At 45.8% G+C, this 23,829-nt stretch overlaps 2 protein-coding genes across 3 annotated transcripts; both read right to left on the bottom strand.

Annotated features, from left to right (window-relative positions):
* Positions 1 to 1,198: 1,198 nt before the first annotated feature.
* RAB33A (RAB33A, member RAS oncogene family) lies at positions 1,199 to 9,715 on the bottom strand. The gene is made up of 2 exons (XM_083721060.1): positions 9,162 to 9,715; positions 1,199 to 1,811 (listed from the first exon to the last, which is right to left on the bottom strand). The coding sequence occupies exons 1-2, from the start codon at positions 9,354 to 9,356 to the stop codon at positions 1,356 to 1,358; spliced, it is 651 nt and encodes a 216-aa protein (XP_083577186.1). The 5' UTR covers positions 9,357 to 9,715; the 3' UTR covers positions 1,199 to 1,355.
* A 2,680-nt stretch (positions 9,716 to 12,395) lies between these two features.
* On the bottom strand, positions 12,396 to 23,825 carry MARS2 (methionyl-tRNA synthetase 2, mitochondrial). 2 transcript variants are annotated; one of them, XM_083722323.1, is made up of 5 exons: positions 23,521 to 23,825; positions 22,428 to 22,762; positions 16,998 to 18,621; positions 15,287 to 16,960; positions 12,396 to 12,593 (listed from the first exon to the last, which is right to left on the bottom strand). In XM_083722323.1, the coding sequence occupies exons 1-3, from the start codon at positions 23,765 to 23,767 to the stop codon at positions 17,476 to 17,478; spliced, it is 1,728 nt and encodes a 575-aa protein (XP_083578449.1). In that variant the 5' UTR covers positions 23,768 to 23,825; the 3' UTR covers positions 12,396 to 12,593; positions 15,287 to 16,960; positions 16,998 to 17,475. The 2 variants fall into 2 exon arrangements, with proteins under 2 accessions (XP_083578449.1, XP_083578448.1); XM_083722322.1 differs by having other exon boundaries at positions 15,287 to 18,621.
* Between the last annotated feature and the right edge of the window lie 4 nt (positions 23,826 to 23,829).

The following is a 23,829-nucleotide window of genomic DNA, read 5'->3' as shown; positions in this document are numbered from 1 at the left end:
TGTAGACCAGGATTATATGTGGCAGAGCTTTCCAAACTTTTTATATTGGTGGTGGCACACTTTTTAGACATGCATCGTTTTGCAAGACAGTAGTTCAGTTTTAATAGCAAGGTAAAGGTAAAGGGACCCCTGGCCGTTAGGTCCAGTAGCAGACAACTCTGGGGTTGCAGATCTCATCTCGCTTTATTGGCCGAGGGAGCCAGCGTACAGCTTCCGGGTCATGTGGCCAGTATGACTAAGCCGCTTCTGGTGAACCAGAGCAGCGCACAAAAATGCCGTTTACCTTCCCGCCGGAGTGGTACCTATTTATCTACTTACACTTTGACGTGATTTCGAACTGCTAGGTTGGCAGGAGCAGGGGCCCAGCAATGGCAGCTCACCCCGTCATGGGGATTCGAACCGCTGACCTTCTGATTGGCAAGCCCTAGGCTCTGTGGTTTAACCCACAGCACCACCCGTGTCCCTTTTTAATAGCAAACCAGAGGTTAAACTAACTCCTTTCCGAGCATTTGCACGACACACCTACACACTGCGGCCAACACACTAATGTGTTGTGACAGTATGGAATGCTCTGGTTTGCATATTAGACAGGGACAGTAGAGATAGGGAGAAACTTTCAGTGTGGGCAGTTGGGGTTTGGGCTATCTGAGTGGGTTAGCTAGGCAGGGCAACCCAGTTTTGATTCCCTGAAGAGATCTTAAATTCCAGAAGGGAATGGGTGAGTGTTGCTGGTTAGGAACATGAATAGCCATTCTAGGTTGGAAAAGTCTATCTGAATCTTAAAATTGAAAAAGTGCTGTTTTAAATTCTCTGTAAAGAGTTTGTGTCTTGAACCAAGTTTAGGGTCCCGCTTAGCGTCACCATCATGCTTTACACTCTCGGAGTGTGTAACTAAATAAACATTCAGTTTTGTTACCAAAGTGTCTCTTCATCTTTTGAACCTATGCATGGGAAATTAGTGAATATTGTGCAGCCTTTGCAGAAGTACACCACTTTGCTTGGCAGTGTAATCATAAATACTACCAGAAACAGCTAAGTCTATACTTCTCTCCTGAGTTAATAACAGGGTTGTTGTTTTTCCTGTTAACATACCAATAAAACCAGTCACGTTACCCAGCACCCATCTTCAGTGAAGGTGTTTATCACAAGGGCTTGTTCAGATCACAAACCAGCAGAAACAAAGCTACAACCAAACCAGTTGAATGCCATACAAATTTTATTATTAACTTAACATTTAACTTAGATTGAGACAAGCGGGTCTTGTTTCAGTTCATCAAGGGACTAAACCATCTGTCCTTCTCACTCACAGTCACACACATACCCATTAAATGGTCAGGAATTGCAACCTCAACAGTTCAGCAGGGACAAGGGTTTTTGCTGCTCCCGTCTGCATTAAGCGTCATTCTCGGTGCCTTCCCCTGCTGCCTCTCCATATCCCGATAAAGTAGAGACTTCTGGGCCTTCAGCCGGCAAGCCAGACACATGAAAATAGATTCCACATTCTGACTTTCTTTGGGGTCCTTGGCTGAGGTTTCAAACAAAAGCATATTATGTGCATCAGCAAACTTCAGGGCCATGCTAGATGGCACCTGGATCTGGTCCCGCAAGTCACACTTGTTTCCCACAAGCACTTTAGGGACAAGGGCAGGGACTGCATGGCCATTGCACTCCTCAATCCAGGTCTTAAGATTGATGAAGGAAGCCATCTTGGTGACATCATAGACGAAGACAACAGCATGCACATTGCGGTAGTAGTGCTCCACCATGCTCTTCCGGAACCTTTCCTGGCCTGCTGTGTCCCAGACCTGCACCTGTGGAACAGAGCAGAATTTCTGAGGAGTCTACAAACCAGGTAGAGAGTACATTCATGCAGGATCAGATCCAGCATTAAGGGTCGACATGGAGGAAGATCCAAAGATCAAGGTATGAGCACCTGCTTTGCCTGTAGACAATCCCTGGTTCAATTACAGGTGGAGCTTGGAATGTCTCCTGACTAAATCCTCAAGAGCTGCTCCCAGTCTTTGTTGATAATATTGAACTGGAAGGACCAATGGTCTGACTGGGTATATAGGGCAGCTATCTATGCTCATATGATGGCCCTCAGTAAAGTGCTTTTGGCAGGCTCTGGGCTCACCCATCTTAGGCAGCAGGCAGCTACAAGTTGACACTGAAACAAATTCCCACAATGCCCATGCTGTACTGTTGTCTTTTTATTTTGTATAATGGCATGGAGCCAAGTAATGCCAGAGGCACTGTGGGAAAACTAACAAGGAAGCTCACAGACCCAGCCACTGTGTGTGTGTGTGTGTGTGTGTGCGAGCGCGCATGTACGCACCCAAGACAGGAACCAGGGCAAATGAGCTCTGAAGGAAATGCTAGGATCTTTTAACAGCTGACAGAAAATGTTCAGCCTCCATTTATATCCAGCTTTTTCTTCAGGAAGCCCAGAGTGTCCCACATGGTTTTTCCTCCCTCTTTTATTTTATATAACCCCCTGGTATGGCTGAGATTTCTCCCAATTCATCTTCTGAGCTTTGTGGCCGATTCATGATTTGAAGCTGGACCCTAGTCTGACACACTTAGGCCACCACATTATCTAAGGTCATATCCACACCATTTAAAGCACACGGTTTTCCCCTAATGAATGCTGGGAACTGTAGTTTGCCTGCAGTGCTCTGTAAGGGTAAACTACTGTTCTCAGGATTTTTTGGGAGAAGCTCTAACTTTTAAAGTGGTAAAAGTGTGTATTGGTTGTGATCTAGTTTAAAATATATGCGGATTTATAAACTGCTTCACAAGAAAAATATGCTGAAGGGGTATATTAAATAAAAATCAAATATAGAAGCCTAAAAGATTATGAATTCAATAAAATCAAAGTCAATTAAAGTTTTTTCTACAATTATAGTTATTATTCCCTAATATGACCCATTTCATAGGTAGGGTCAGCCTTCTCCCCAGCTGAGACAAGGAGAGATTAACAAGAAGACATGGGCCTACTTCCTAGCCCACACCTTTCTTAGTTGAGTAAACATGAATTGACCTCCCTTCACCTAATCTTTTCCCACAACCAGCAATCTCTTCCACATGTTAGCCTTTGTAATCTGGTCTTGAAGCAAAACAAGGCCAAATGGCCAATCTTTGTCCTCAGAAGGTTTTCTGAGGGCCTGAAGGCAGAGGAGCTTCAAGGAAACTGGGTCTGCATTCATGAGGCAATAGGAATACACTGCACTGCTTAAGACAGGGGTGCCCATACTTTTTTTCAAAGAGGGCCAGATTTGATGAAGTGAACATGCATGAGGGCCGACCAAATTAAATTGACCGCCGGGCTGGATTAGGCCCCTGAAACGGACTTTGCACATGCCTGGCTTAAGACCATGTGGGCTGGTTCCACTCTTGAATGCTTCCTTGCTTTTTGTTGTTTTTTTAATTAAAAAAACCCCACACACTGCATCTTCTCTGTAACCTGGGGCAGGCAGGCTCTTCCAGGAGAAAGGTTTGCATGCAGATCTTGGTCTGCTGTGATGGCTTTATATTTGAAGTGACTTTTTCCACAGCCTGGTGCACTTTGCCCGCAGCACTAAGCCAAAACCACAGCTAAGCATGAATGCACTAGTGTGTGGATTCTCACAGTAAAAAAGAATAGTGACTGCTTCACTTCATCCCAGGGTCATCCTGCTCCCATGCTAGTACCTGGAACAAAGGCATGCTCTGGCTTAGCATTATGGTTTGCCTCCTGCAGATAAGGCATGAACAGTAATCCAAAAGCAAACCTTGGCTACAGTTCATGGTTTGTTTGGAGTGAGACAAACCCCAAGCCTCAGAGTTCAGACTTAACATTACGCCAAACCATCCCTTAGCTATGGGGAATGAGAGCAACGGTCATTTTGACTGCATGTACCCACACACTCACATTATATGGGGTTATTTTTAGAGAACACGTTCATGTGGTTGGGAGAGGATGCAAGCTTGCCATACAGAGGGTAACATGTGCGTTTACAACCCTGTGTGGCAGGAAAAAGATGCTGGGGGGGGGGGGAGAGGTTTGCAGTTAAGAAATTGTAATGAGGAAAGGATCAAGCAAAATGTTTCCTGCCAGCTCTCTACTGTCGACCTCCCTTTTTTAAAAGCATTAAAAAGAAAGAAAGACGTTTTTAAACATTACATCCATTTGGGCACTCCAGGTCAGAACCCACAACTGCATGGCATCCTGATCACTGGGGTATCTGCAGTTTTCTTTAAAAAGGAGAAACAAAGAGAATGAGCTATGAGATGCAAGGGAAGGAGAGCTCTTTTACCTTTGACAGTTGAGCAGGACAGGGAATAATGTTGACTGCAGCAGCTTGTTAACCTTAGGAAAAGTAAAGGTAAAGGGACCCCTGACTATTAGGTCCAGTCGCGGACGACTCTGGGGTTGCCGTTCATCTTGCTTTACTGGCCAAGGGAGCCGGCGTACAGCTTCCGGGTCATGTGACCAGCATGACTAAGCCACTTCTGGCGAACCAGAGCAGGGCACAGAAACACCATTTACCTTCCCGCCGGATTGGTACCTATATATCTACTTGCACTGTGTGTTTTCGAACTGCTAGGTTGGCAGGAGCAGCGACTGAACAACGGGAGCTCACCCCGTCGCAGGGATTCGAACTGCCGACCTTCTGATCGGCAAGTCCTAGGCTCTGTGGTTTAACCCACAGCGCCATCCGCGTCCCCAACCTTAGGTAAAGATAACTGCAACTACACTAACTCCCTCTCCTGAACAAAATTCCTTACTGTTCTGAACTGCGCTTGGGAACTGTGGATAGAAAAAGGAGAAAGGTGGACATGAGAGTGGTGGACAGGTCAGATGCTATGGCTGAATGCTTATGAAATTGCTCTGTAGAGTTTGAGGTGGGGTTGAATCCCATGAGCACCTGCTCTTTCAGAAGGGGCTGTAGCTCAGTTATGGAGTATATGTTTTCCATGCAAAAGGTCCAAGTCCAAGCCCTGGCATCTTCAGGTAGGGTTGGGAAAGATCCATGTCAAAACCCTATTGGTTGTCCATGTAGACCAGCCTTTCCCAGCCTGGTGCCCTCCAGATTTTTGGACTATAACTCTCATCAGTCCCAGCCAGCATGACCAGTGGTAAGGGATGATGTTAATTGTAATCCAAACCCCCTAGAGAGCATCAAATTAAGAAAGGTTAGTATATTAAGTTTAAACCCCGCCACTTTGGCAAATTCCTCTATTTTCTGCAGGGCTTCTTGTATACTTTTCTTTGGATCTTCTAATGTTATAACTAGATTGACAGCAAACACTTTTATTTTAAACTCTTTTACTCCCACCCTAACCCCTCTAATTTCTGATGTTTCTCTCAAATTCTTATTTAGAACTTCCAAAGCTGTAATAAACACCAAAGGTGACAGGGGAGACCCCTGTCTGCTCCCCTTGGAAATTTCAAAAGTGTCCGACAAATTATTATTTATAATAAGTTTGGCTTTTTGTTCTAGATATATGGCTTCCATACCTTTGAGAAAAGACCAATAATGTTAGTTAAAAACATGAACAAAGAAGAGACAGAGGAATTGCAAGAGGAGACAGGAATCATGGTGACTAAGAAAGTGAAATACCTCAGAATATGGTTGACAACAAAAAATATAAATTTGTATAAAGATGATTATGAAACTACATGGAGAGAGTTTAAGAAAGATCTAGAAATTTGGGATAGGCTGAAACTCTCTTTCCTGGACAGAATATTGGTGATTAAGATAAATGTTTTACCTAGAATGTTATTCTTGTTCCAAACAATTCCAGTGATTAAGGGGACAGGACAATATAGAGAGTGGCAAAAAATACTGTCGAGATTTGTCTGGCAGGGAAAGAAGCCGAGGATTAAAATGAAAATTTTGATAGATAAAAAAGAAAGAGGCAGATTTGCCCTACCGGACATGAATCTCTATTATGAAGCGTCCTGTCTTTGGATAACACTGGAAAACACAGACCTTTTGGATTTAGAAGGGCATGATAATAGGTACGGGTGGTACTCGTACCTGTGTTATGACAAAATAAAGGTCCATAAAGGTTTTTTAAACCATATGATAAGAAGGTCAATCTATGAGGTGTGAGAAAGAAATAAAAAAATTATTGGGAAAAAAATTATCCACCCCATGGTGGATATCGCCAATAGAAGTGTTGACCATCAAGAAAGTTAACATGGAGGGAAAGAAGAAATTACTGGTACTAGAAAAATTACTAGAAAAATGGAACAAGAGATAAAACTTAAGCCATATGATCAAAGAGAAGGTATGCTTACAGGTTGGCTGCAATACCATCAGCTTAATGATATACTGAAGGATGACACAAAGAAAGCTGGGTTTGAAGACAAAAAAAATCAAGATTTCAAATAGACTTAATAGAAGGCAGAGGTAAAACATTATCCAAAATGTATGATTTGTTATTAGAATGGTTTACAAAAGATGAGGAAATGAAAGAAGCAATGATAAAACGGGCTATAGATTTTGGGCATAATATTGAATTGGATGCATGGTATGAGTTGTGGAAGGTAAATATGAAATTTACGGCATGTACAGCTTTAAAAGAAAACCTAATGAAAATGATCTATAGGTGGCATTTAACAGCGGTAAAGCTGGCAAAAATGTACAGGATGAAGGATAAAAAATGTTGGAAGTGCAAAGAGGTGGATGGAGATTTCTATCATATGTGGTGGACTTGTGATAAAGTTAAGAACTTTTGGGAGCTAATTTATAATGAACTTAAGAAAATATTTAAGTACACTTTCCCCAAAAAACCAGAAGCCTTTTTGTTGGGTTTGATGGTGAAATAAATTAATAAAGTAGACCAAAGATTCTTTATGTATGCCACAGCTGCAGCAAGAAATATGCTTGCCCCAAACTGGAAAGTGCAAGAAGTCCCTACCATTGCGGAGTGGCAGACGAAAATGATGAGTTATGCAGAGTTAGCCAAACTGATGGGAAGAATTTGGGACCAGGATGACCAGAGGTTTCAAGAAAGTTGGAGTAAATTTATGGTGTATACAAAATACAATTGTAAAACTTTAAAAACACTGGCAAGATTGAAATAGCTCTTACAATGTATGGCAGATATAAGATTAAATAAATAGAATATGCAATATAAGAAAATAAGGGATACTCGCTGAAGTATCCCTTCAGCGGATGGGAAGTTGTGAGCTTGGCAGAGCTAAAGTAATTATATGATTTACTGTATTGTATTGTTAAAGTATGAATAAGGAAAATAATAAAAAAAATACTGGAAAAAAGAGGGGGGGGAAGAGAAAGGTTAGTATAGGCAATCTCCTATATGAATTTTTGCTCTTTAAAGGTCTATGACTCATAGAAGCATATAGTTGTAGAGTTGGAAGGAACCCTAAACATACCAAACTCCTACAACCATTCCTCATAAGGCTTGGTTTCCAAACCCTTGATCCTCTTGGTTACCCTCTGCATACATTCCAGCTTGTCAATATCCTTCTTAAACTGAGTATGGCATTAGTATGTAACGTATACTTTGCCCTGGAATTTACAGTAACTGAGCAATCTGAACACTTCTGCAGATGCCGATTTTATGATATCTAAATATTCTGGATTTTATATCTTTCTTCTCCCATCTCCAATGTCAATATGTGTGCTCTCGATTGGCCTAACATTACAAGGATGTAGCAGAGATGACTGAACCAGGACACATATATCCAGTCCTTAATTCCTGGTGTGCAAAAGTGATCCAAAACTAAAACATCCAGAGTTAATAACAGCATCAGAATCCCACAGTATAGGTAGTCCTTGTGCAATCACACAGAGACCTCAACAGAAGTCTGCATAACAGAAGCACCAGGGGCTGAGTACAGTTTCAGGGCTGTGATGTGACTGTGAGAATGCACTGAAATCTTGGCCCTGCTCATACCTCCCCCTTCTACCAGTGTATCTCCCCCACACCTTGTCCATTCTACTGGGAAGGAGGTGTTTGCTTAGTGAAACATGTGAAGTAGCCATAAAGAACAGAGCATCTGAGCACAGTACAGTTATGGAGGCTGGTTCATTCATGCATGCCAATTGATTATGGACATGGTAGTGAACTGCCTGTAGGAAAAGGCCATCACAGATTCCAGCACTGAAGCCAGAACTTTCATATCAGGCATAACAGGGGAGGAGGGTGTCAGTTCACAGATGCAAGTCATCAAGTAGTTGAGTAATGAAGTGATGTAAATGCAGTGAGCACTATGCCCTGGCCCTCTTTTTCTCTTGCCACTATAGGGCATCACAACCAGCTTTAGCAATCGGGAGTTGCCAAGTTGGGGGTGAGGGACAGGGAATGCTTCCACCACACTTGACTTCCAGACACTGTGGAGCCCTAAAACACTTGTAATTTTAGAAATTAGTCACTGTGAAATTAATACCCCAACCTTCAGAAGAACCTGGAGCCAGAATGATGTAAGTAGTTAGGGAGAATATACATGCAACACAGTCAGCCATTGGTCTGTCTATACTGAATAGCAGAGCCTATCCAAGGTTGCAGGCAGGGTTCTTTCTTCCAGCTTTATCAAGGATTGAACCTGGGACCTTCTGCATGCAAAGCAGGAGCTCTACCAAAGATTTACAGCCCTTCAAATCCTTACTTAGCCATTAAGTTTACTGGGCCAGTCCTCGTTTTGCTGTCTCTCCCTCCTTCATCATTTCCCACCCAATAGGGTTTTTGTGAGCATATTAAGATGGTGGTGAGGAGAACAGCACCAGGATTTGGATTAGACAAAATATATACATTTTACACACTGTGCCTTAAGAAGCTTGCAGTTCAGGGTAGATTGCCTACTGTTGCTCCTCCTCCCCAAGCCTGTCTTATACTGGTTTCCCGTTACTCTCCCAAGACCAAACAGGGTTCTATAGCCTGCTTCTCCGGGAGTCCATCGATTTTTTGCTCCCCAGCTCTCCTCACCTCCATGGGGCGCCCTACATCCTTTCAGACATGGCAGCAATAGAAGACGAGCGGAGCTTTCAGAAGCAGCATCCTCAATTATGGTTGCTTTAAAAAACACCCCGATAACAACAGACGAGGCCACCTGGAAGGAGAACCCGGCTCCCAGAAAAGGCTGTGTGCACCAGGCCCGGCTCCCCCGCTCTCTCCCTCTTCCCTCCCTGCTTTTCTTCCTGCTGTACCTTGATGTGCTCTCCCTCGATCTCCACCGCCTTCTCCCTGAAGTCCACGCCGATGGTGGCTTCGGTGTTTGCCGGGAAGGCTCCCCCGCAGAAGCGCACAGTCAGGCAGGTCTTGCCCACGTTGGAGTCGCCAATGACGATGATCTTGAAGATGCGCGTCTGAACGGACTGCTCCATCGAGGCTTCCAGCTCCATTCTGGAAGGACACGCCGTCGGCGCTGGCTAGCAGGCTAGGCGAGGATAAGGCTCGGCTTTTCCGTAGCGCGAGAGCGGGAGGAACGCGCCGCGCAAAAGGAACAAATAAGCAAACCCAACGAAGGCAGGACTCGACGAAAAAGCTCAGGGTTGGCTCAGTACGGCCGGCATGGCGACCGAGGCGAAACACAGCTTCCTGCCTACAAGACTCCAAGCTGACGGTCCAGCCAGCCGCATTTAAGCAATGAGTCGCAGCTGCGGGAGCACCCTCGAGTCACCGGCCAGGAGCCGCCCATCGCTCCGCGTTTCCATTGGCTGCCGACACCCAGCCGGCTTCCAGGGCACAGCCCCAAAGGCGGAACCTTAGCAGCACCCCACCGGCGCCTTGTGTTGCGCTTAGCCAACTAGAAGGCAGGACGAGGGAAACCAATAAGCCTGGGTGGCCCCCGCTTGCTTGCCGGCTCTCTCAGCTCCTAACTGTTCATCCCCTGCTGCGCATGGAAATGTGCTCATTTCCTTAGCGCTTGCTAACATCTGAGACGGGGGTGCTTGGTGACCCACGTTCTGCTGCTCAAAGGAATGTAAAAACAATTATAATAGAAGACACGTACGGAGGCCTCTCATGTTTACAGTGATGGAACGAACACATGCTGCCTAAACAACGCACTCCAATGTCGGTGAGGGCTGTATTGCTGAGAATGTCGGGATAGGACTGGGAAGATCCTGGCTAAAATCCTCACTCATGAAGCTAACTTGACCTTGGGCCAGTCCAGTAGAAAATGATGCTTCTTGGACTTCAGCTCCCATCATCCCTGACTTTGGTCTATGCTTGCTGGGACTGATGGGAATCTGCATCCCAACAACATCTGGAGGGCTCCACATTGACTAGCCCTGGCCAGTGGCCCACCTAGGGTCCCTTGTGCCCTTGGCAAGGAGCTGCATATGCCCACCCCTCAAAAAAAGAACCTTGATCCAACACAGAAGATTCAATGACATATGCTCTCAGGTTAGGCTGTAATCTTAACCCCATTTACCTGGGACTAAATTCCACTGATGGGACGTGGGTGGCTTATGGGTCACAGGTGGCTCTGTGGGTTAAACCACAGAGCCTAGGACTTGCTGATCAGAAGGTTGGCAGTTCGAATCCCCGCGACGGGGTGAGCTCCTGTTGCTCGGTCCCTGCTCCTGCCAATCTAGCAGTTCGAAAGCACGTCAAAGTGCAAGTAGATAAATAGGTACCACTCCGGTGGGAAGGTAAACGGCATTTCCGTGCGCTGCTCTGGTTCACCAGAAGTGGCTTAGTCATGCTGGCCACATGACCTGGAAGCTGTATGCCGGCTCCCTCGGCTAATAAAGCGAGATGAGCGCTGCAACCCCAGAGTCGGTCACGACTGGACCTAATGGCCAGGGGTCCCTTTACCTTTAAATTCCACTGAAATTTACTTCTGAGATTTGGTTAGGATTTTACTGTTAGCGTAGATAAGATTGTGCTGCAGAGTTGTCATCTTTAAACATGCTTACCCATAAGTGAATCCAATGTGAATTCTGTTGGGTTTGGTATATGATTTTAGGTTTGCTGTTTTAATCTGGTCTAGAAGTAGTGACTAACTAAATGGAATATAACTGGTTGGCGTCTGTCTTGGGCAACAATGGAGGAGTGCACCTTTGGGTGTGAAGTCAAAAGGTTGCAGTGCTATGGCTGTAGAGACTGATGCAGGAGAGACATGTTTTGTTGCAGCTGGGGCAGATGAATATAATTAATTGTGCAGTATTCATAAGATAATCAGAATAAATAATAAGACTATGGGCAAGTGGTTCTCAGTTTTAACTGAATAAGGTCAACCTGAAAGATAGAGGAAAATCCCCAGAAGGAGACGCCTTCCACAAATGATGCTTGATTGTAAATGGGGTTTTTGTTCTCCTGGCATGTTAAAGGGTGCATGAAGTTTTTCAGCTGTGACTCTGTTGTCATCCTTGGAGAATTCCAGAGCAGAAGACCAGGTGAAACCAGAAGCTCTCCTGCTTGTGGCAGAATTGCTGAAGGGGTTTGCACCTGCTTCAGTAAAGCAGCATCTTACAATGCTGGTGAGGATGACAGTTAGGATTAAGCTGCTGCTGCTACTATACAAAGTCTAGGCTCAGTTGTTTCTTGCTGAAGCGATCTTAGAATTCTGCCAAGCCTTAGATCAGTGCTCACATTATACGTGGTGCCCACAATACGTTGCTCAGGATTGCAAATGTGCCTTTGGATCCTAAAAAGTGTTGACCACCACCCTGGGATACAGAAATGATATTGGCACATGATTATGGCCAATATTTGTTTGTCATTTCTATCAGCCTTTCCTTTTGTTTACAAAGTGCTTTATGCAATTTTTATATCTTTCATATCTTCTTCAGTCTGCAGGCTGATGCCCTGTTCATGGGGATTCAGCAACTGTACCCATTTAGTAAATAGCTTGCACTGCAACTCCATGCTCAGAACTAGGGGCCCCCTCCAGTCATCCTTTTTGTTTCATTTCCCTGTGCGCTTCCCTGCCCTTCCCTTGAGCACAATGGAAAGGAAGAAGACAACCAGGTAGTTTCACACCACTGGTTTGAGATCCCCCAAAATTGTGCACTCAGTTCTTTCTTTGTTCCCCCACCCCACTCCCTGAAGGGGCCACACACTGCCCAGATCTATGATCCTTGCCCATCACCTTACGAGATGGTTGTGAGCAGGTAGAAGAGCAGGGATTCTCCCAACCAAGACTGCCTGGTAACCCAGGAGTGCCAAGCAACTGTGTGATTTTTGTGGAGTGTGTGTGCTACCTTCTGGGGTGGGGACTAACTTGGCCAGTCCCCCTAGGTACACCTCTGCCTAGGCCAGTCAATCTCTCTCTTAAGTAGGGTTGTTGCGAGGGAATAAATGAGGGGTTGGTATAAAGGAGTCCATGGACACTGCCTTAAGCTCCTTATTGGAAAGGCTGGATAGACAGGTAATAAACCCTGACATCTGTATGACTTGCTGCTAGGAAAATAGAGATAGACACAAGCAGAAAGTTCTACTTGTAGCAGACTCTTATTCACTCACATTCCCCAGGTCTGGCCTTTAAAGCAGGTATTAGGGCTAAAGCATGTGGAAGAATTGAAAACTAACTTCATCCAATGGCATATATACAGTCAGGTGTGTTTCAGTAGCAATGACGCACATACATATGCACACATTTACAATACTCCATGCTTTAGCAGAGCACTAACCTCTCATTCCCCTTCATGGATCACTGCCTTGCCGTGATGAAGGGGCTTGAATAACTCAGAGAAGCTATGAACTATGCTGAGCAGGGCACCCAAGATGAACAGGTCATAGTGGAGAGTTTTGACCAAACGTGATCCACCTGGAGGAGGAACCAGCAAGCCACTCCAGTATCCCTGCCAAGAAAACTCCACGGACAAAGACAACAGGCATATAAAAGTTATGACGCTGGAAGATGAGCCCCTCAGGTCAGAAGGCGTCCAACATGCTACTGAGGAAGAGCGGACAAGTACAAGTAGATTCAGAGCTGATGAAGCGGCTGAGCCAAAGCTGAAAGGATGCTCAGTTGCAGATAAGCCTGGAAGTGAAAGGAAAGTCCAATGCTGTAAAGAAAAATATTGCATAGGAACCTGGAATGTAAGAACCATGAACCTGGCCAAGTTGGATGTGGTCAAAAATGAGATGGCAAGAATAAATATTGACATCCTGGGCATCAGTGAACTAAAATGGATGGAAATGGGCGAATTCAGTTCAGATGACCATCATATCTACTACTGTGGGCAAGAAACCGGTAAAAGAAATGGAGTGGCCCCCATAGTCAAGAAAAGAGTGGCGAAAGCTGTACTGGGATGCAATCTCAAAAATGATAGAATGATCTCGATACGAATCCAAGGCAGACCTTTTAACATCACAGTAATCCAAGTTTATGCACCAACTACTGGTGCTGAAGAAACTGAAATTGACCAATTCTATGAAGACTTACAACACCTTATAGAAGTGATACCAAAGAAGGATGTTCTCATTATAGGGGATTGGAATGCTAAAGTAGGGAATCAAGAGATAAAAGGAACAACTGGCAAGTTTGGCCTTGGAGAGCAAAACGAAGAAGGGGAAAAGCTAATAGAGTTCTGTCAAGAGAACAAGCTGGTCATCACAAACACGCTTTTCCAACAACACAAGAGACGACTCTACACATGGACATCACCAGATGGGCATCATCGAAATCAGATAGATTATATTCTCTGCAGCCAAAGATGGAGAAGCTCTAGACAGTCAGCAAAAACAAGACCTGGAGCTGACTGTGGCTCAGATCATCAGCTTCTTATAGCAAAATTCAAGCCTAAACTGAAGAAAGTAGGAAAAACCACTGGGCCGGTAAGATACAATCTAAATCAAATCCCTTATGAATACACAGTGGAAGTGAGGAACAGGTTTAAGGATTAAGATTTGCTGGACAGAGTGCCTGAAGAACTATGGATGGAGGCCTGTAACATTATACAGGAGGCAGCAACGAAAACCATCCCAATGAAAAGGAAATGCAAGAAAGCAAAGTGGCTGTCCAACGAGGCCTTACAAATAGCGGGGGAGAGAAGGCAAGCAAAATGCAAGAGAGATAGTGAAAGATACAGGAAATTGAATGCAGATTTCCAAAAAAAATAGCAAGGAGAGACAAGAAGGCCTTCTTAAACGAGCAATGCAAATAGAGGAAAACAACAGAATGGGAAGAACCAGAGATCTGTTCAAGAAAATTGGAGATATGAAAGGAACATTTCGTACAAAGATCACCATAATAAAGGACAAAAGTAGTAAGGACCTAACAGAAGCAGAAGACATCAAGAAGAGGTGGCAAGAATACACAGAGGAATTATACCAGAAGGATATGGATGGCTCGTACACCCCAGGTAGTGTGGTTGCTGACCTTGAGCCAGACATCCTAGAGAGTGAAGTCAAATGGGCCTTAGAAAGCACTGCAAATAACAAGGCCAGTGGAAGTGATGGTATTCCAGCTGAACTATTTAAAATTTTAATAGATGATGCTGTTAAAGTGCTACACTCAATATGCCAGCAAGTCTGGAAAACTCAGCAGTGGCCAGAGGATCGGAGAAGATCAGTCTACATCCCAATCCCAAAGAAGGGCAGTGCCAAAGAATGCTTCAACTACCGCACAATTGCACTCATTTCACACGCTAGCAAGGTTATGCTTAAAATTCTACAAGGAAGGCTCAAGCAGTATGTGGACCGAGAACGAAGATCATGGCCACTGGTCCCATCACCTCCTGCCAAATAGAAGGGGAAGAAATGGAGGCAGTGAGAGATTTTACTTTCTTGGGCTCCTTGATCACTGCAGATGGTGACAGCAGCCACAAAATTAAAAGACGCCTGCTTCTTGGGAGAAAAGCAATGACAAACCTAGACAGCATCTTAAAAAGTAGAGACATCACCTTGCCAACAAAGGTCCGTATAGTAAAAGCTATGGTCTTCCCAGTAGTGATGTATGGAAGTGAAAGCTGGGCCATAAAGAAGGCTGATCGCCGAAGAATTGATGCTTTTGAATTATGGTGCTGGAGGAGACTCTTGAGAGTCCCATGGACTGCAAGAAGATCAAACATATCCATTCTTAAGGAAATCAGCCCTGAGTGCTCACTGGAAGGACAGATCGTGAAGCTGAGGCTCCAATACTTTGACCACCTCATGAGAAGAGAAGACTCCCTGGAAAAGACCCTGATGTTGGGAAAGATGGAGGGCACAAGGAGAAGGGGATGACAGAGGACGAGATGGTTGGATAGTGTTCTCGAAGCTACCAGCATGAGTTTGACCAAACTGCGGGAGGTGGTGGAAGACAGAAGAGCCTGGCGTGCTCTGGTCCATGGGGTCACGAAGAGTCGGACACGACTAAATGACTAAACAAAACAACAACCTCTCATTACTGGGGTATTTGATTAATTATAAAAGGATACTCTCAATTAATTTTGCATGTGTATATATATAATAAAAAGGTGGTGAGCAGGTGGCGCTGTGGTCTAAACCACTGAGCCTCTTGGGCTTGCCGATCACAAGGTCAGTGGTTCGAATCCCCGCAACAGGGTGAGCTCCTGTTGGTTTTTCCCAGCTCCTGCCAACCTAGCAGTTCGAAAGCACACCAGTGCACGTAGATAAATAGGTACCGCTGTGGCGGGAAGGTAAACAGCGTTTCTGTGTGCTCTGGTTTCCATCACGGTGTCCCACTGCACCAGAAGTGGTTTAGTCATGCTGGCCACATGACCTGGAAAGCTGTCTGTGGACAAACGCCGGCTCCCTTGGACTGAAAGCGAGATGAGCGCTGCACCCTATAGTCTCCTTTGCCTGGACTTTACCACCTAGGGGTCCTTGACCTTTACCTTTTACACACACAGTTACAAAAGTTGCAGGTGCTAGATACCTTCTTAGCAACAAAGCAAGCTATTAGACTGCAGTTACATAATCTCTGCATTGGCTGTTCTGTCTGTGGTTGATGGGAACTGGAGCCCCACATCTGGAAGGCAATTCCTGATCTAAAAGCAGAACTATTACTTTATTCAAATTAACATTTGTGAATCAGTTAATATCCATTATGATAGGAACATAGGAAGCTGCTTTAACATGGGGTCATCTAGCTCAGTATTGTCTATACTGCCTGACAGTAGCTGTCCAGGATTCAGGCAAGACTATCCCCCAGCCCTATCTAGAGTTGTCAGGGATGCAAAGCAGATTCTCTGCTACTGAGCTATGGCTCTTTCCAATGTCTCTGATCTATGGCCTGCTGACTGGGACTGATGAGAGTTGGAGCCCAGAAATATCTAGAGGACTAGTTTCCCCATCCCAAATTTAAAGACCAACGTACATGAGCAGGGGTAGGCAGACTCCAAGTTTATGAGATCCTGTTAATAGGACCCCGAAATCCACCCATAGGAACCATGTATTGAATGTTGGCTTGGGTGGTGCTCCTGGACATGCATTTAGAATAAAGAAAAGCACCACCTGCTCAGGTAGCAATTTGTTTTCACTACCAAAATCAAAACCTTGATTCCAGTCGTTGGTTTTCCTCCAAAATTTGTTTCAGCAGCTTAATGGGGGGGGGGCTGTTTATTGTTGCAATTGCTAAACCACTGGGCATCCCAAACCACTGCTGATATCCTGCAAATCACTCAAGAGCTTCATCTATGTTTTGCCTGCATCTGTATTGTGGGACACTGCAGAGGTGGGAAAGATGTGGCTTTCCAGATGTTGCCTGACTCCAACTTCCATCATCCTTGAGTATCAGCTATGTTGGCTGGGGCTAATGGGAGCTGGGAGCCCCAGAAAATCTGGAGGGCCATAGTTTCCATGTCCCTGTCCTCAAGCTTCACATCCCTGCCACATTAATATGCCAGCATTCACAGACATCAAACCCATGCTTCCCAGTCCCCCCAGCCTCTGGAATACAAACAATGTTCTGTGTCTCATACTGGGAATTTTTCCTGAACTGGAGAACAGACTTTGGCAACGTGTTTTCCAAAGGCATGGAGGTTTTTGAAAGGGTGGAGTGCCTCTTCAAGCCGTGACTGATTGCCAAGTGGCAGCTGGACCCCACAGGCTGGACCCCATCTGGGACAATAAGAACTCCAGCTCACCATTTGTGACTGTCCTCCTCAACCAGTGTGTGGGCAAAGCCATACTCTGCCCCTACTACTTTGCTGACACCTGGATGATGTTCAGCAACAATTTTCAGGAGAATCAGCTCTCACCAACACACCACACCACATCCTCAGACTGGTCAATGAGAAGTGAGTGCTATCCTAAATCTTCTGTGTGTGGGGATTGATAAGAGATGTGCCTTAAAAGGAATTATTATCCTCAGTGGGGCCATCAGAGTAATATGCACCAGAGCCAAGCTAGCTCTCCCTTTCAATGAATGAACCTTGTTACTAGGCACTATTGTGAATGAACTTAAGAGAGTAAATACCTACACCGTGCCGCCAACCATTTACTAAAATGTAACCATAAGGCACAAGTTGCCATCTTTTTTCTCCTTCTGAAAGCATAAAAAGAGACTACTTGTGGGTGATCTTCTGCAGCATCTGTTGATTTTTCCAGCTTTGGAAATTGGGTTCATTTGGATTTTTCCAGCTTTGGAAATAGGAGCCCAGCATCTGGCCCAAGCCTCCTGCCTTCAAAGGGAGACCTTTCGCCATAGTAGCGAGGAAGAAAGTTCAAGTTGCTTAGAGACCTTTCTGTGGGACTAACACCCAGCCTGGTGAGGATTTTATCAGCAGTGTTTGGGATCATTGGTTGCAGGAGGCTCCCATAAATCCGAAGGCATTCCAGAGTGACGTGCAGGATGGTGTCTTGCCACTGCTCCTCCTCAGGATCTTCACGACGTAGTTTCCAAGGTGCGTGCCTCTGAAGGAAGCCATTTGTCTGCCTCACGCAGTCCAGGATCGATTCTAAAGCTTTGTAGATCTGAAAGCGTTCGAAGCAGTCGCTCACATGAGCAGGCAGGTCTTTCACTGATGACACCAGTTTGTAGTCCTCAGCCATGGCTTTGCCTCTCCTATTATGAAGATCCATGACCCGAGGGAAACATGCCTCTGAAAAGCCTGGGTAGCTTCCGCTAGGGTTGAGGCTGGGGGCCGTGCACCGGTTAAGAAGACCCCCCAAGGCATCAGCCAACTCTGAATTGACCAAGTTGACAGCCTTCTCATCATAGTAGTCGCAGTCTCGCTCAGGGACACCCTGTCTCAGCAGGAAGTACCGAAAGCCATCCACTGAGTACCGCTGGAAACAGGCCTGAGGGTCTACCACATTGCCCAGAGTTTTTGACATCTTCTGCCCCTGAACTGTCCAGTGGGAGTGCACCAGGATTTTCTCTGGAGGCTCCAGCCCCACTGCCATGAGGAGGGCAGGCCAGTAGATGGCATGGAACTTGAGGATATCTTTGCCCACAATGTGGGTTGCACGGGGCCACCAGGTGTGGTGTGTGTCAGGATAACCCACAACGGTCAGGTAGTTCACCAGGGCATCGACCCAGACGTAAATGGTCTGCGTCGAGTCGTGGGGGACAGGGATGCCCCACTGCAGCCGCTTTCGGTCACGCGACACAGAGAGGTCAGGCAAATCCTGCTCCAGCCAGTGGAGCACCTGCTGATGGAAAGGCTCAGGGGTTATGGCTGCCTTGCTGTCCTGGAGCCATCTCAGCAAAGGTTCCCGGAATTCGGACAGTTTGAACATGAAGTTCTCCTCTTTGGTCCAGTGCACCTGAGATGCAAGAGAGAAACTGGTCACAACCTTTTTTTTGCTGTCTCCCCTACAAATAGTTATTCATTTGTTTATATTCATTGCATCTATGATGGAACATTTGGCCTTCCAGATATTGCTGGACTATTACTCCCATTGCCTTTTATAGTTCATAAGTACAACTCCCATCACCCCAAACTATGCTGGCTGGGGCTGATGGGAATTAGAGTCCAACAACATCTGCAAGGCCAGAAGTTCTCCCACATTTGCATTACATTTATATTCCCCCCCCCCATGCTGAAATCCCAAGGGAGCAGATAAGACTATACGACCACAGCCGTGCGGATGTTATTGGTCCAGAGATGGAAAGAAGATAAAGTCCCTACCAGAGAAGAATGGCAGATCAAGTTGATGGATTATGCTGAAATGGCCAAAATGACCAGAAGAATAAGAAATCAGGAAGACCGAAATTTTAATAAGGAACGGGGAAAGATTATAACTTATTTTACAAACCATTGTAAGCAGTTAAAATCGTTAGTGGGATTGGAATATCACTTGTAGTTTAATGGTGAATTTTGGACACAACGGAGAGGTAAAAGATTCTGGACTATCATAAAAGATGAGGGAAATGATTAACAAGAGGACCCACAAAGGGGAGGAGGGAAGTCCAAGAGATTCCTTGGAATCTTGTTTTTATGTTGTAAGTTGGACACGTGACTGTAAAATTCTAATTTGAAAAAGCAACCAAACATTTATATTCCCCCTTTATTTCATAGAGTTTAAGGCAGCATATATAGAGCTCCTAGGCAACCTCCCATCCAGGCACTGATCACTCTCAAACCCCATGAACACTATATATTTAAAGCAATATCCTGGCTTTGGCTTCCCCCAAAGAATTCTGAGAACTGTAGTTTGTTAAGGGTGTTGGTAACTGTAGCTCTGCAAAGGTAATGGGGGGCGGGTCAGCTAAAATCTCTCAGACCCTTACGAAACTACAGTTCCCAGGACATTTTATTGAAAGTATAGCACACATGGGTCCTCAGACTTGCTAGGCTCCAGAAAAATTGCTACACGATATTCCTTCATACCAGGACGGTTCAACACATGGCCCAAGGGCCACATGTCACCCTTGAGGCCTTTCAGGTGGCCCTCAGCAACGTTTGACTCTCCCCAACCATCTAAGCAAGGCACTAGGCTTTGAGATGGAGGCAGGGGGGTCTTCCTACCTCCTTTCCAAAACCTTGTTCCTGCTTCTCCAGCTTCGGGAAGGAGGTGGTGCTGCTTAAGCCTCATACCTCCTTGCCAAAAACCAGTACCTCATTTATTTGGCAGCATGAGGGGGCATCACATTTTAGCATTCCAGTCCCCATGACAACACGGCATGCGGTTTGCTGGTTCTGTGTTGAAGTACTCTTGCAGTCCACTTAGTATGAAAAGTTGGACTGCCCTGCTTCAGTCAATAACCAGGAACCATTATTCATTTCCCCCCAGCATTTATACCATGCCTTTCTATAATAAAGCAGGCTGATTCACACAAACACCAGCTATGCCCTCCAAAATGGATTAAGTATTAAACAATGTATAAAAATAAATCAAATCCCTCATAACATGCAGAAAATGTCCACCCAGAATTAAAGGCCAAATTGTTGTTTCTGCATAATCCAAGGCTGTGCATATGCAGCATTGTTTGGTGCCAAGAGAAACCAAATCCTATAACCTGCATAAATTGTGCAAATTAAGCAACCCTAATGTGTCTGCTTATGTTACACCAACAAGTCGAACCTGCAACAAAATGTTTCAGTGCTAAGTGTCTTGCTTGGAGTGTTCAAGGTCCCAGCCACACATTATTTCTATCTTTCCAGGTTCCATTCCCCCTCCCACACAAAACTCCATCATCATTCTGTGCCCACTAAATTTGCTCAATCCTCACTTAGTTCCCATCCGTCACCTTTATAGCTTTTATTCCCTTAAGGTTTTTGTGTTTCTACAAGGTTCCTTTGAGCCTGCTGCTAATTCCTTCTTATGCAGTTTTGATATTTCAGCAAAATTAAGATTCAGAGTCAGAGAACTTTCACTATTAATGTACAGGACTGATTTTTCTTTGCTTCTCATAGAATACAGAAACACAGCTGTTAAGGGCTTCTTACTGGAAATCTTGCTCAGCCTCATAAAGGTAAAGGTAAAGGGACCCCTGACCATTAGGTCCAGTCGTGACAGACTCTGGGGTTGCAGCGCTCATCTTGCTTTATTGGCTGAGGGAGCCGGTGTACAGCTTCCGGGTCATGTGGCCAGTATGACTAAGCCACTTCTGGCGAACCAGAGCAGTGCACGAAAACGCCGTTTATCTTCCCGCCGGAGCAGTACCTATTTATCTACTTGCACTTTGACGTGCTTTCGAACTGCTAGGTTGGCAGGAGCAGGAGCCGAGCAACGGGAGCTGACCCCGTCACGGGGATTCGAACTGCCGACCTTCTGATCGGCAAGTCCTAGGCTCTGTGGTTTAACCCACAGCGCCACCCGCGTCCCTTATTTGGCCTCATACGTGACTTAATTGCTCAGTCATTTCTGCTGTGATTCCACCTGTAAAAAAAGCATGAGATTGTGTGTACCAATGTTGCAAGAGACATTTGCATTTTCCCAATGCCCGAGACACATTATAGAAAAAGGAGCCAAATTTCTAAGCCATGACTCATATAGCAACCTCTTCTCATCATTCAGCCTCCCTCACTCACACAGAACGTTTGTGTGCTTGCAATTGAATGGCTGGACAGAAGCCCTTCTGGAGCGATTTTGCAAGATGCAGCATTGCTTGGTGACACTACGTAACCTCGTGGTGTCTGCAGTCATTTGGGAATCAGCCATGCAGTAAAGTCAATGTGACTGTGTTCTTGCTACTGCATGAAAAGGAAGGGGCAGAGGAGGATTTCTTAGCAGGATAAAAAGAGATAGGTCTTCAAATATAATAATCAAAGGTTGGAGGGGGGGGGGGAATCAAAGCAATAACTATGGACTTCAGATTTCACACCAGTCTGCCAATGTGCTGAGGTCATCATCAGAGGCCTTCCTCAAACATCAAAGTGAGGGGGGTGAGGTATGGAGAGAGGGGCTGTGTACCCAGAATACATTTCAAGCACATTTAAATCACACCTGTTCCCCAAATAAGAATCCTCAGAACTGTAGTTTATCCCTCACAGAGCTACAGTTCCCAGCACCCTTAATAAATGACAGTTCTCATGATTGTAGGGGAAAGGCGGGCGTTTAAACGTATGGTGTGAATGTAGCCAGGGTCTTCTCACTTTGTGAGTTGCCGTGTGTCTCTGAAATGCTCTACCAAAGTAGGGCCACCTGATACCTACTTTGCTAAGTTTTCAGCACCATGGAAATATATTTCTTTAACACCCACCCACCAGCTTCTAACTCTGAAAACTGAAACAATTTAATTGTTTACAGTTACTAATCCACTGCTCTCAATCTTCCATTAATTTTTTTATAGTATTTGTTTTATTCTTATGTGAATCACCCTGGGAATATTTATGGTGAATAAATAATAAAATTTCACAAGTCTCACTGAAAGCTTTCTTGCTTAAAGCCAAGGCAGAGGTAAGATGAAAAGTGTTTCTAAAATATAACTGCATCTGTGTGCTTCCTATTTGCCCCAAATGCTTGTTGAGATGTGTTGCATGAGATCATAGGGGCCATCCTAAAGCAGACTCTGCTGCAAATCCCAAAAGATACTTCCCCGAGTGATGGAACCCTACAAAACAGGGCTTCCCTATCAGAACTGAAAAGACACAGAGGGGAACTCATACAGAGGGGCTTTTCATTACCTGGTGGCCACTCTCAAGCGAGACCATGTGCCTGTTGCCATGAGCATCAGGACGCTCAGTGACCTGGGAAGCAGCCAAGAACGTTTCTTCAGCAGTACAGTACCAGCCTTCATAGTGGGCCTGGTAGAGCCAGCCCTGGTCCTGCAGAGAAGCCCAGAAGTGCTCTACAGCCCGTTTGTGCCGAGGTTCTGTGGTACGGATGAAGTCTGTATAAGAGATGCCCGCCTGGGTGAAGAGTTCTTTGAATTTAGCTGACATACAGTCACAGAACGGTGCAGGGGAACTGCCTGCAGCTGCTGCTGTCATCTGGATCTTCAGACCATGTTCATCAGTTCCTGTGCAGAGATATAGGAGAGTGCAAAGAATTAAGAATCCAACAGACCTAGTATCTGTGGGCCTCCAGATGTTGTTGGGCTACAACTCTCATCATCCCTGACCAATGATCAAGGATGATGGGAACTGCAGCTAACCAACATCTGGGTAGCCAAGGTTGGAAGGCTGCACTAGACAGCCTTCTAATGTGATCCAGCTGTTCTGGTGTTCTTAGGGCTGGAAAATGAAGAAAACTGGTTATATTAAAGGAAAAAGAATCCCCCTCCCCAAATATGTTGTTGGACTACAGCATCCATCTATCATCTCTGCTGGCAATTCTGGCTGAGACTAATGAGAGCTGCAGCCCAAGAACATCTGGCAGCTAGGTGGGTGGGTAAGGAGTGTGTCAAGGCTGTTGCTGCCACTGCAGCAGCAGGTGATGCATTACTGTCTGGGATCTGCTGCCCCTGTGGATCCTGCCCACAAAGCGACTGCCTCACCTTCCCTCGCGAGTTGGCTGGTTCCGCACACTTGCATGCACACGTGCTTCACTGAAACTTCATTCTGCTATTTACCCATCTCCCCGCGGAAAAGATTGTAAGATTGAGGGAGGTAAGCCTCCGCACAAGGGAGACGAACACAACAACAACAACAACAACAACCGCTTTAAAGAACGCTCAAGGGAAAGCCTCCACCGATCAGCAGCATCTAGCATCCTTTGACACGAGAAGAAAACCCACCACCCATTCACACAACCCCCTTTGCCAGCCCTCTCACTGACCCGTGGTAAAGCGCCCTCTTCCGCGGCCCTGCAGCTCCCGGTGCCGGTGCAGCGCATCAGCCAGCACCGCAGAGTACAGGTGCCCGATGTGCGGCGGGCCGTTCGCGTAGAAGATGGGCGTGGTGAGCAGCAGCGGCCGGCCGCTCCGGTCCGAGGCGTGGCAGCCTCTCCGCGAGCCCTGCCCGGGGAGGAGAGCAGCGCGGAGAAGGCGGCGCGAGGCGAGGGAGCGGAGCAGCAGCAGCAGCATGACCGCCGCACGCGGGGAGGACAAGGAGGCCACGCCCCTCCACAGGCGCCCCTCCCCCTGGC

Source organism: Podarcis gaigeae (genome assembly GCF_964106915.1).
Source record: "Podarcis gaigeae genome assembly, chromosome: Z".
Classification (NCBI taxonomy): domain Eukaryota; kingdom Metazoa; phylum Chordata; class Lepidosauria; order Squamata; family Lacertidae; genus Podarcis; species Podarcis gaigeae.
The sequence above is the reverse complement of the archived record's forward strand: the minus strand, read 5'-3'. Positions and strand labels throughout refer to the sequence as shown.

Bases quoted from the DNA above. Each gene is read 5' to 3' on its own strand.
- MARS2 (XM_083722322.1), bottom strand. From the start codon at position 23,767: ATGCTGCTGCTGCTGCTCCGCTCCCTCGCCTCGCGCCGCCTTCTCCGC. The intron at 22,763-23,520 runs GTCAGTGAGAGG...ATCTCTGCACAG, and splicing joins AAGAGGGCGCTTTACCACGG to GAACTGATGAACATGGTCTG. The intron at 18,622-22,427 runs GTAATGAAAAGC...CTTGCATCTCAG, and splicing joins CGCTTGAGAGTGGCCACCAG to GTGCACTGGACCAAAGAGGA.
- RAB33A (XM_083721060.1), bottom strand. From the start codon at position 9,356: ATGGAGCTGGAAGCCTCGATGGAGCAGTCCGTTCAGACGCGCATCTTC. The intron at 1,812-9,161 runs GTACAGCAGGAA...TCTGTTCCACAG, and splicing joins TCGAGGGAGAGCACATCAAG to GTGCAGGTCTGGGACACAGC.